This window comes from Anser cygnoides, chromosome 2, assembly GCF_040182565.1.
Source record: "Anser cygnoides isolate HZ-2024a breed goose chromosome 2, Taihu_goose_T2T_genome, whole genome shotgun sequence".
NCBI classification, from domain to species: domain Eukaryota; kingdom Metazoa; phylum Chordata; class Aves; order Anseriformes; family Anatidae; genus Anser; species Anser cygnoides.
Window position 1 is genome coordinate 37,517,967 of NC_089874.1, and position 13,327 is coordinate 37,531,293.

The 13,327-nt window shown below is 41.4% G+C and overlaps 1 protein-coding gene across 5 annotated transcripts; it reads left to right on the forward strand.

Annotated features, from left to right (window-relative positions):
- The first annotated feature begins 95 nt into the window (after positions 1-95).
- BTD (biotinidase) lies at positions 96-12,477 on the forward strand. Of its 5 annotated transcripts, none has more exons than XM_048070340.2 (5): positions 96-148; positions 322-363; positions 2,961-3,192; positions 4,749-4,898; positions 6,883-9,276. In XM_048070340.2, the coding sequence occupies exons 3-5, from the start codon at positions 2,977-2,979 to the stop codon at positions 8,065-8,067; spliced, it is 1,551 nt and encodes a 516-aa protein (XP_047926297.2). In that variant the 5' UTR covers positions 96-148; positions 322-363; positions 2,961-2,976; the 3' UTR covers positions 8,068-9,276. The 5 variants fall into 5 exon arrangements, 4 of the variants coding, with proteins under 4 accessions (XP_047926297.2, XP_047926298.2, XP_047926303.2 ...); XM_048070341.2 differs by having other exon boundaries at positions 122-158; XM_048070346.2 differs by having other exon boundaries at positions 138-205.
- The last annotated feature ends 850 nt before the right edge of the window (positions 12,478-13,327 follow it).

Consider the following 13,327-nt stretch of genomic DNA (forward strand, 5'->3'; position numbering starts at 1 on the left):
GAGGAGGCGGGACCAACCTGCCGCTTGGATGCGAGAAAGGGCTCCCATTGGTCAGAGCGGGCGCACAGTCGGAGGGCGGGAGGTGGCGGCCGTTGGCCGCTAGGGGGCGGCCGTTAAACGGCCGGGGCGGCGCGTGAGGCGGCGGCCGGTGGGAGGCAGTGAGGGGCCGCGGGGGCCGTGAGGGGAGCGGGGCGGAGGCGGCGGGGTCGGCGGGGTACCGGGGGGGTCACGGTGGGAGGCGGTGCTGCCCGCAAAGTCGGTGGGCGGGAGGGGTCACCGGAGGAGAAATAAAATGTAATTGGAGTTTGGTTGTGTTTGCAGATCCGCGTTGGTTGGGTATCGAGTGAGTGGCAGCGGCGTCGCGTAAGTTGTGGGTAAAACCCCATGTGGAACAGACATAATTACTTCTGCCTAGCAGCTATGCTGCTGGTAGAGCTTAACAGCCGTTTTAGAGGACCTGTACAAGTGCCGTGCTGCTTCTGTGTTGTACAGTCTGTTGGATTCTGCTAAGTATACTGGTGCTAAGAAGCAGCATTCGCATTGCTTTTGTCTCCGTGTTCTGCATTTCACTGCTGGGAAACACCTTTGGGTTTGTGAGGTGATCACACTGAAGCATAGGTGCCGGGCAAGAGACTGCATAAATCACAGGAAAAGGACAGGACAAGAGGTTAAGTTATAAAGCATTTCAATTTATGAAAATTTCCTTTAAAGTTGGGACTTAGGTGAGCTGACAGCTCTGTAGTCCCTAAACATGTTACCTTCTCTTCAGGGAAAAGATTTATTAGATTGCACTTGCCATTAGGGGTAGGGGAAAAAAAAAAAGAGAGAACGTAGCTGAGACTTATTTGGAGTCTCACGGGCTAAGGAATGAGTAAACCCTGACGGTGTCCTACTTTTGGCTGAAAAGGTTACTGTCCCTAAGCCCAGCCTCGGAGCTAGTCACAGCTCTCCTTGTTAGAAGCACTGCATTAGCTACCACTTTTCTGGTGTTGAAGCTGTCAAAAAGGGCATTAGGGAGCGCTCACAAGCGCTCAGCCATTGTGTGTGGAACTAGCGGTAATCTCAGCCAGGGGAAAAGACTCAGGGGAATTATTTTAGTTACTGACTTATTTCAGTTGTCACAAGTTCAGATGGATGAGCTTGTATAGTCAGATGTTCACTGCTAAAATTCTCGTGCATCTAAAAGAGGAAGGGCAATGACAAAATGATGTATTTTACTGATAGGCTTGGAAAATTCTTACTTTTTAGCTAAGGTTTATTTTCTGCTGGTCTGAAACATTCAAGATAGTAATATGAGTCCCTTCCTCTTTTAGATGCCCTGTTAATTTTGTATGTTGCTATGTTTGGCTTATAAGACAAAAAGGCTGTTTTTCTGATGCATAGCAGTTTCATCCTGTGATCTCAAACTCTTCAAGTTTTCCATTGCTAGTAGCGAAGAATTCTAATTACATCCTTGTTGACAACTTTGTTAAGGAATGGCTGACAAGAACCCATTCCTGTCCTAAATAGGCGTTTTGGCTCTGAAGGGATGACAGAAATAGAAAAGAGTTTTGTCAGTGAAGTGCTACAGTGTGTTTATTTTCAGTGGCTTTCTTAACAGTGCGAGGCTTCCCACCTCTTCTCTCTTCTCCTTCCCCCTGCTACTGCTTTATATTTTCATTTGCACCTTGGTATTGCTTAATTCTGATCAGATTTCATTTGCAAAGCTGACCACTGCACGGGACAAAGTTGGAGCTTACAAAATCAATAACTGAACTTGAAGACTGGGGGCCATCAATACCTAGCATCAGCACATCTCTCCTTCACGCTCTTTCATCTTCACTGACATTCAGCATTTATTTATTAATACTAGCAACACAGGGGTGACAAAGACTGAAATGTCACACTGTATATTTATTGCTCAAATTCTGGAGAACTTGGTGTTTCTGTAGTATTTCATAAGTATTGCACAGTCACTGACCATGTTCTGTGTAAGTATAGGGTGTTACCAACTTGGGAAGTCAAAAAAGCTATGTAGGGAGCCCACAACAGAGAGGATGCCCCAACCTTCCAGACTCCAATTCTTCATTTATTTCTGCTGCACAGCCTCAAAAGTAGGAGCATAAAGGGATTTCTCCACTGAGAAAATACAGTAAACACATTCTGTTCCACTGCCTTTCAATGCTACTATTGAGGTCGTGAGGATTGAACAAGATAGGAAAGAAGTAAACGTAAGAAAAGCTCAGTAATGAAAGTTTTTTTTTGCATTTTGTTGGGATTTTTGCTTTGTTGTTATTCCTGTGAAAGCATTTGTTACCTATCTGCACTGCACGGGAGGAATGTGGCTCTGAATTGCACTCAACATTTTTATAAAAGTTGAAAAAAGCCTCATTGTATGAAATAAATTAGTCTATTTATTGCACGTGCAGAGTTGGAATATAGTGAAAATTCAGAATCCATCAGGAGAGGCACTTCCATGATAGAAAAACAGATAAATGCAGAAGTTTCAAATTCTTTGGCAATTATCTCTGTTAGTACTGATAAAATGTTGTGTTGCTACTTGTCTACTAAATATAGTGTCCAAGTAATTTTAAGAATTGCTACTTACAAATCACCATTATAACCAAATGGGGGAGAAACTGCATGTTTGTGATCTGCTTTTAAGTTTTCCCAGCGACGTTTTGATACGTGGTACGATAGATCTATAAATGGATGAGGAAGTTAACTGTAAAGGGAGATCAAGCAAAGAGATCAGTGCAACTAGCAAAAATGCTTTTAAACAGTACAGGCCTTTAAAAAAACACCAAGGTAGTTAGACTGAAGTTTTAGAAACAATATACACGTGTTTGTTTAGGAATTTAAAAAGACCACATTCAGTTCAACCACTGCTCAGAGTCTCAGTTACAGTCCATGTTTAATCTGAAATTCCTGGCGTGAGTTGTTATTCGAGGCCCCCTACCCAGCTGTTTTTTCCCCTCCAGATTTACGGCCTGCGACATGGCGGGTCTGTGCTGGAAGCTGTCCGTCTGCTTTCTCTGCTCTCAAGTTGTCTCAGGAGGAGTTGAGGAGGCGCGTTACGTCGCCGCTGTGTATGAACACGAGTCCATACTGAGCCCCGACCCCACCGCCCTCGTCGATCGCCGCTCGGCGCTGCAGCTCATGGGCAGAAACCTGGACATCTACGAGCAGCAGGTAGTGGCTGCTGCAAGGCAGGTATGCCACGGCTTAGGAGTGGTCGCGTGTGTCCTATGTATATATAGAGTAAGTGCTATTTGAGGATAATCTTTCACATTTGTGTTCCCAGGCAACTGCAGCCATATTTATATACATAAGTATGGTCTGTTTTTTTCGGACATTCTGACCTGCCAGCGGCTCAGGAAAAAGTCAGGCCAATTAGCAACTTGCCTAACTTGAGGTATTCCAAGCTTGGAAAAACATGCCTATAGTTATTTAGCGTAGGGAAATTATTTTTCTATTTTGGTCTGAATACCTGCCTCCTTTCTGCTTTCTTCAATGGAATGTTTTTATTGAAAGATTGTTTTACGTCTCTGGCTTTGATTTTATTCCAGTACTCTCAATGGAAATTCCTGAATGTTTCTAAACACCAAAGAAGTTTAATGCTTTGGAAATGAATGTTCCACCATTAACAGTTTTGTGGAAGTAAAGTTTTCCATTCCTTTCTCCTACCGTTCATGGAACGGTCCTTCCTAAATATATTCAGAGGAGAAAGACTTGTATTTCTGGCACTTGTTATGCACAGCCTCCTTTCCCTTCCTCCCCAAGAAAACTCAAGGCTGCTTCTAGTCAGAGGAAGCAGGCCTTATTGTTCCTATGCAGAGAAGAAGTGATTTGCAGGTTACACAAAGCTGTTGTTTTGGAACAGAATTAACATTTTTATATAATTTTAGAAGGTGGTGGGGTGTTGTTGTTGTTGTTGTTGTTTCTTTTGAGAAGTTCAGGTTCCTGGGCCTCACAGTCCAGAAGCATGATAGCTATTTTTATGCAGTACTGCATCCAAAACACCATAAATTATCCTGAAGCCATAGCACAGATAACACATTTGAACTGACTTTTGAAAAGACATGGGGATTTGAGTGACTGATGCTAGGTCTGACGTAAGAGGAATCAACCGTTTTTTCAAGAACAGGTATCTGTAAGTTTTAGGTAGTGCCAGCCTAGCCCTGTCATGGCTGCATTGCTACTAGGGCATGCACTGCTTCCACAGCCAAGCTGTTTCTGAAAACAATCCTACCTGGATTGTTTGTTTTTAGGAAGGATTCCAGTAGGACTGGACTCAAGTGATGCTGCTCCTTTGACACAGTTAACGGTATGTTTGATGCAGATCTTGCACCTTTGATAGACTTCATCCACAACTGGCATAGTTCTGAAAACAAAGTTAAGACAAATTTTAACATCATTAATCTTTAACCTGAATGATGTTGTTCTTGTGACTCATGTGAAGGGAGAATATTTCTGGTAAGAATTTAGAGAAGTCTGCGCTTACTAACACACCCTTAAAATAATGTCAAGTTATTTCTCGAGCTAAAGTTATGACTTAGGTTAAATATATATATATATTATATATATATACAGTTACACCTACCATTCTGTTAAAGAAAAGATACATTCAAACTACATTCAAATCAAAACAAACTTGGATTATCCTTAACTTTCTTTAGCTCTTCTTCACCAATATATTCCTTTCTTTTCATTTCATATTTAGGTTGGTTTTGCTATCCCTACAAAACGTGCATTTGTTTTATATACAGGGGGCACAGATTATTGTTTTTCCTGAAGATGGAATCCATGGCTTCAACTTCACCAGAAGATCCATTTATCCTTACTTAGATTTTGTTCCACATTTACACGCTGTGAAATGGAATCCATGCAGAGAGATGTATTTGTTCAATGACACAGAGGTAATTGTAGGAATGTTTTCTGTAGAGAACTGGAATAACTGAATGCTAGATTCATCCTCCAAGTGCGTAACTACCTCTAGTTTTGCTTAGGGAAGCAAGCAAGAAGTGTATCAACTCACGGTATCAGATTCTATTTTCATGGACTCTGTTGATGCTGGTTTAATTCTTAGCAGGGGAGGATTTTAGATACATACAAGAAAGATTAGCTTCTTTATGAGCCTTCTGGGCTTCTAAACTCCTGCTTCCCACCCTATAGAATGGTAATATCTTATTACATATCTCTTACACTGGTAGTGGTTTGGGATTTTATTTTGAATGACATTGTTTTAATAAAACAACATTACAGTATCATCACTTCTGATACATTCTTGTTACTCAGTCTTAATAGTCTGAGCTTTCCGTGGATGTAATGACTTGAGAACATTCTGTCTCATTGATTGTCTGTAAAAGTACTTGCAAAAGTAACAGGGCTGGACCTGCTAAAATGTAATAGAAGTCACAACTTAACACAGATAGAGTGTGATTACAGAGGAGGTAACCTGCAAGTTACAAAAATAGTACTTCCATTTACTCTTCTGGACCTAATGTTAAAAATTATGCTATACTTAGTAATACAAACTATTTATTTCTCTAATATTACAGTAGTCAATACTGTAATTGTTCATGTGCCTACTAAGACAGCAGAATTCCTGTGCAAACAGGGATCTCAGTTATAAATGGTGACCTACTTTGACCTATGAATCCTTATTACCAATAACCATGCGCAAGCAAGCAAGCAAAAATTTAGTTTGACATTCAGATCCTATTAGGAGTTTGCAGTTCTGGAAGTCTTTGGGTTTTATTGCAGTTAGCCAGGGCAAGCTTGATTTGAAGACACAGAATGAAAAGATTTTTAAAAATAAATTTTAAATGGTGTTTTATGGTGATATACCTTTATTTGCTGTCTTTAAATAAGCCAAACAGACAAAATAAGCAGTATGTTTAAATTCCCACCCATTTTGCTACTTGCATCAGTCAGCACTCTCGCTAATGCACAGCTTCTCATTTCAGCAGAACTACAGAAAATGTTTTGAAGATATGTTTTATATCAACACATAACTTTAAATTACAGTGATACCCCAGCGTAACCTAAAAAGCTATCCAAAAATATCTACATAATCTGATTTAAGGTGGCCAATATATCTGGTTGGCATGGTGCAGTGCAGAGAAATCCTAGGAGGCCTGTATCTCAGAAGCCAGTAAACTGTGTTCTGCCTGAGCAATACATATGGCTTCTCAGCAGCGGTATTCAGTTTGGGGGTCAGCCCTAGGAACACGATTTACGTTCTACAGGCTTATTTGTGCTTGCTCAGATTTAGCTTCAGATATATCTGCACCGTGATATCTGCATCATACTGGGCGGTCCTACCCACACAGAAAATGAACGCCAGTTAACATGCAGCTTTCTCTAGGTTCGAAGAAACATCCCAGTCATACTGCAGTCTAACTTTCAGAATTTCTTTTCTATAACTAAGTAAAATCGGTTTATATCTCTGCTTCTCTAAGTTGTAGGTAGTAATCACTTTTTTTTTTTTATTTAGGGCAAAAACTCTAAAAGTAGTTGAAGTAACAAAAGATTGCAGCTGCAAGTGATCATAATTAGAAGTTTGTCTTTCTAAAGGTAAACGTAGATCTGTTGTGGTGGTTTAAGGCCACTGGTGCGCCAGCAAGCCCTCGAAGTAGAGAGAAATATTTTTTTACTTGTCAGGAAATAAAAGCCAGATAATTTTTTTTCAAAGCCATTTTGAAATTAGTATCTGAAATACTTTTTGGTCTAGAAAGTAATGGGTTCCAATAGCTTTCACCATAACTTTATCACTATATGTAAATTTTACAGATAAGTTCAAATGTATTGATTTCAACTGGAAATTGAACAATTTGAACAGTATGAAATACGTTATAGTTGCTGAAATAAAACTTATCCTTCCGTATCCTGTTTCTCCAGGTTCTGCAACGTCTGAGCTGCATGGCATTGAACAACAAAATATTCCTCGTGGCAAACTTAGGAACCAAGCAGCCCTGTGGGCACACCGATCCTCGCTGCCCATCTGATGGCAGATACCAGTTCAATACCAACGTGGCATTCGATGATGCCGGTATGCTGGTAGCCACCTACCGCAAGCACAATCTGTATTTTGAATATGCTTTCGATGCCCCTCCAGAGCCTGACTACAAGCTCTTTGAGACCCCTTTCGCTGGCAAGTTCGGTATGTTCACTTGCTTTGATATACTCTTCTTTGAGCCTGCAGTGAAGCTAATCAGACAATACAACTTAAAACAAGTTGTATATCCCACTGCCTGGATGAACCAGCTCCCGCTCCTGTCTGCTGTAGAGTTTCAACAAGCTTTTGCAACAGCTTTCAACGTCAACATTTTAGCAGCTAATATCCACCACCCTACCTTGGGCATGACAGGGAGCGGCATATACACTCCAGCCAAATCGTTCATCTACCACAACATGGAAAGCTATGGTGGCAAGCTCATAGTTGCAGAAATTCCTGTGATTACCACTGATTACAAAACCAGTTTAGGGAGTAATGAAAGATTCAGAGAGAACTTACATCACTCGTGCAAGACTTTCACAAGTGCTTCAATGGATGATCAAGTTTGCTTTAAGGAGGGACAGGAGACGCCTGCTAGAGTATTAGAAAAAGGAACCGAACAGTTACCTCCCCAGTTCTATGCAGAAATGATGTATGACAACTTTACTTTTGTTCCTGTCTGGGGCGAAAAAGGAGAGCTCCAGGTTTGTTCCAACATCCTCTGTTGTTACTTAAATTATCGGAGAGCTGTTTTAACGGATGAATTATATGCTTTAGGAGTTTTTGATGGGCTCCATACAGTGCACGGCACATACTATGTCCAGGCCTGTGCTCTAGTAAAGTGTGGTGGTCTCAGCTTTAGCACTTGCGGGCAGGAGGTTACGGATGCCTCTGCCTTGATAGATTTCCAGCTATGGGGAAATATGAGTACTCCATATATCTTCCCTTTACTGCTGACATCTGGCATTACCTTGGACTTTGCTGATCACATGGGCTGGAAAAACCACCACTATTTCATGAGCAAAAATAGAACATCATCTGGCTTACTGACTGCTGCTCTGTACGGGAGGTGGTATGAAAAGGACTAGCACAGATATTTGGCTGAATCAAACTGCTTACATTTTCGGAGCATGTATCTTAACACGAACTGTTGACTATCTGTACTTCGAAGCTCTTCAGGTATGTTTGTTACACGATCGGCCAATTACGTTCCCCATTTGAAACGATAACCAAAGCAATTAATCTAAGAGGCTATAAACCACGGTCTGTACCTTGGAAGCGCGTGTCATTCCAGAAGTAAACAAACTGCCTCACAACTATGAAGGCTTGTTATAATGTGTTGAGATGTTTTATACAGGGAAAATAATCTCTCATTTAAACTGAATTTGCCCCTTTAAATTTAATCTTTTGTTTTTCTTGGGTCTTGGCTAGGGTTATGGAAATAAATGGAATGGAAAACCACTACAAAAGGAAGAAAAATAGGGAATGAAGTCGATGACACAAATACCATTCATGATGTGCATGAAAATATAGCTTGTATATGGTGAAGTTCTGATTTCTGGTTAGGGTGCAAGGATTTCTTTTTTCTTAGTATCAACCCCCAACCCTCGCCCCCAGCTGAAATGATTACCATTGACTGGCTGCTTGGTTGTCTGCAGTTCTTTTAGCAACCACTGTAACTTTTCCTATATACTTTGAAGAATAACTGAACGTTACTGCTTTAAACATCTATGGAACAACACATCTGGGGAAGAGTATATCAACCGACTGTGAAGCACTAGGCTTCATTAAGACAATTTCCACCCTCCTGTGCAAGGAATTGTGTTTAAAGAAAACAGTTGTTGCTGTTCATTGCTCAGGTTATGTACTACTGTAGTACTGTCCCTGTTTAAAAGAGGGGTCATTTCAAGCCTGTTTTGACTTGAGACATCTTACACATTGTTCATAAATTCATTCAATAAGCTGTGAAAAGCACACAACGAATTGTGGGACAGTAAGGTTTTTACATAAATTGTGTGCCAGATGGCAGGTTCCTGCTGCTAAATGAGTAAAGCACACCCCTCTTTCCAGAGCAATAATGAGATTAGGTGCTATAAATATTGTACTGCAGTGACAAACTCTTTTACCGCAGTGAAGACATTAGGAAGAGAATATTCGAAGGATATTCATTTGGGTTTAAATTCAGAGAAAGTAATTTCTTCTCAAGAATTACAACTTCCTGTGGTCTCATTGGCCGTTACAATCTATGTAACAGCTGTTAAGTAGACAAACAATAAACACAGTCATTCCTTTGGTGAGTCCTTGTGTTCTAAGCACTGAATCTGCTGTTCTGGTTGCTGTGAGGAGTACAGCGTGAAGGGGAGAGCTGTGACTCCCAGGTGGGGTTGTCTGAGGCAGCTCCGAGATGTCGTCAGACTGAAACCACTTTGGCAACAAGTACATACACTGAAAGTTACTCAATATTCTCCTGCTTTGAACAAATTCATGTTCTGGTTTCAGAAAGCAAAATATTCATGATAATTTTCTACCTCAAGGTATCTCAAGTATTTACGCAAAATGATTATATAAATATTTACAATCTTCTCTTCTATCAGACTTCCCTTCTCCAACCTACTTTACTGTGAGCCAGGACCTGGTCACACTGCTTTGATACAGCAAGACAAGTTTGTTTATCCTGCAGCATTTATTTGGCAGAAGTATGAGGAGGGAGTTCCTATATGTCATTAGAGATAAATTTGCTCATGTAAAAGTGGCTCCCTGCCACACAAACCATGGGGTCATTACAAGTCATTAATTGTTTTGCACCCATAGTGGTGTTCCTGCTGAAAGCTGAACACATTTCAGAACATGCAGAAAAGAACAGAAGAGCATTTGTGGTGTTTACTGAGCTTCTGGTTGTAGAACCATGGTGATCACATCCAAAGGAAAGAAAGGGAAAGAAAGGATAAATGACCGGAGAATTTCAGCCACCAGGACAGGCCTCCCCATCCCCTTTGTGGGTTGAAAACCATGCATTTTTTTGTGCTAAGTACTCTTCCATATTTAGTTCCAAAGCAGTTGTTACAATAAACAAGTAAGCTGCATTACATATTTGCTATGCTTAAGGAAAAAAAAAAAAAAAAAAAAAAGGCAGTTATCTGTGAGATACTTGCAAAGCATGTTCCATGGAGCTATTCTAACTTCGGGTGCATCACAGCTATTAGAAAACAGACACTGTGGCCTAACAGTTTGCATGGGGCACATTGCTCTGTCCCTTCCTTGAAGAGGAGAGTTTAAATTCTAGGGTGTGTTTTAATACCTTGTCCCCTTCACCCCTAAAAATGCAGCCTTTAACTACTGTGGAAAAAGCAGACCGGACAGTACGATGCGAAAAACTACCATCAAGTAAACTTGACCCGCTGACCTTCAAGCAACAACAGATGCATCCACTGGGTGGCTGAGCAATAACCCACTACACTCAGAACCACCGGTACGTGTGTCCTGAACGTCTGTGCTGGGACAGCCATCCCAGCGCAGCTCTGTTCTCCAACAACCCCGTGCTCTTAGGGTGCGAGTGAAGCTAAGTGCCATCGACTGAGGGCGTGAGAAGCCTTTAGCAAGGCTGCAGTTCACGCAGGCAGACTTGTTACGTACCGTAACCCAGACCTTCATCATCTCTCTTCAATGGGCATAAACAGCTTTAGTAAAGCTTCCTGAGCAGTTTCCGTCTCTGAGCGCAACCAACCAACCCACCCAGAAAACAAGGACCTTCCGACATACAGGAAGCACTGCTTAAGTCGACAACAGCTATAAATCACTCAGCCTGCTGATTTAAATGCAGTCAGGGTTTGGAAGACATTCATACCAAGACCAAAGGAACACCCTGTCTGAGAAGGACAGCAGGGGACCCTATCTCTAAGGGGTCTTGGTGCTGCCCACGGGGAAGGGGAAGACGACCAGAAAAGCCCTGTGCACCTAGGGGTATCAGCACGCAAGTCAGGGGTGTTGGGATTTCTTCCTAAGGGACCTGCTGCTTTGGGATTCACATCCCCAGTGAGTTACACAGGTAGCTGTGGGGACACTGAGCATAGCAAGAGAAACCGCCAGGAGACGCACCAAAGGAACATTTGACAATCAGGACGTCAGAGATAAGTTATTGAGAAGCACGTGAACAGGCTCAGAAACTGGCAAGGGACTGGGACAAGCTGTTGAGAACAAACACCTTTACAACACATACTGGGCACAAGCTTGCACAGGCAGATCTTCACAGGTGAAATGAACAGACCGAAGTGACTGAGCTTCGAGAGCCTCCTGCAGCCAACAAGGTACTGAGGACGCTGCCATCTTCATGAAGCACAGCGCAGCCTTGCCTCGGCTGTGGCCTGTCCTGCAGCATCAGGTATTTAATTAAACAGCCTAGCACCTTGGAAATCCCAAAAGGAGCACCACAGAAAATTGACCACTTTCTTTGGCTGCTTCAGAGAGAGCAGCTAAACTGAATAAAAGAACCCAATGAAGAACATTTTCAGGACTCTTACAGAAAGAGAGTCTAAACAACAGTTAATCAACACTACTGGCACACACATTCAGTGGCTAGAAAGAACTACCCTCTTCCTCCATTTATGCATATTAAAAAAAAAACCAGTAAAAAAAAAAAAACACACACCATTCCTGAAAACAAAAAGCCATGTCTTAAATTTTCTGAACCAAATCAACTCCCAGAGACACTGAGAAGAAAACCTGAGGAGCACCTGTCACTTGAAAAAGCTTGGAAGTGGGGAGTTTGTTTTGTTCTGTTGTGAAACTGAGTAGCAAAATTTCTGGTTGTTTCTATTGCAATTTTAATGCACAAGAGAATGTAAGGTGGTTTTAAATATTTAATGACACAATAATGGTGAGACAGCTTGAAAGGCTCTTTAAGTTCCATATTATTCAACTATGTTTACAGTTACATGATGAAATACTGCAAGATTCCTTTCCCTACCTCAGCTTGAAAATTGCTAGATTTTAAAATGCCGCATGGAACGTAGGAGCTCAGTATATCATGATGCGCAGTGACACAAGGCACTACAGAAGCATAACCAATTTAGATACTGCTTCATTTGAAGACAAATATCAGTGCTAAGAGATTGGGATGCCAGGTTGGAGAGAATTTCAAAGGACCTTCAAGCCCTGAAAGTAGTGACATTCATCTTCTTCCCCCATCAGAAATGTTCAGGTCAGAGATGAGTTGGAGAAACAGGGAAAAAAATAGTAATTTGAAAATTTTACTTATGGCTGAAACTTGTCTTCCCCAGGGAAAGGGAACCAATACATTTCAATGGGTTTGGGATGACTGAACAACTGACAGAAATGCTCTTTCCTAGGCTGAAATTTCGTCAAGTTTTCTTTCAGTAGGTAGGTAAGGATACAGGGATCACACTAGGGGTCTGGTTGTAGGATTTTACATGTGTAATAGTATGATGACATTTTAAGAATAACCAGTTTTGCCATTTCAAATAAATGCATGGTTCCTTGAATTTAAGTCTTCAGAATATAGAGATATTATAGTGAGAAAAGGACTACAGAAAAAATAAAGAAACTAAAGCTATGAGCTTGAACAAATAGAAACCAAGAGACCTACGTTATGTCTCTTTCCATTTGACATCTCTGGTTTCAGTCTGTAAAGGAGACAGACCCGTGTTTCGCAAATTCTTGTCCAATTTATATACAGTCACAGCTACAGATTTATAAATAAAGGTTTTTAACCCTAATCTGAAAGAATTTTTCTCCAAGTCCTATCAACTCTTGCACCGTATTAAAGGATTATGAGAAATTCATCACAAACTATGGAGAAATTACCACAAGAGGCTATAATTACCAATCTCTGATTCAAGGATTTATATAAATTTGCTGGACCAACTTCAAGAAATTAAATACTTGCTTTTTTCCCCCGATATTAAAATGTGTACTTTGCTAAGTTTAAATCTGGACCTATGGAGGTGGTGTTAAAAGTTTTAACTACTTGTTAGGACATGATAAAGACCCTTTTTTTCCAAGGTTAGTATTCTGAACCCAGTCAGGATCAGTCGGGGATTATCATCATCTCAAATCAACACTTTTAAACCAAAAGCACCGTGGCCTTTCGGTTGGGAAGGGGCTGAGAACCATCAGCAGAGTCATGGAGCAGTGGTGGGAAGCGAGGAGAGCCAGGGAAGCCCATGGACCTCCCTTGCCACTGCTGTGTGCTGCTCTGAGCAAAGAGCATGTCCTCCAGTTCTTCTGCAGAACTGCTGTTTCCCTGAACACTTAGCCTTTTTGTTTAGGTTTCTGCTTTTAAGACGTGAACCTCGCTGACCCACAGATGGAATTAGGGAGTGTAAGTGCCAC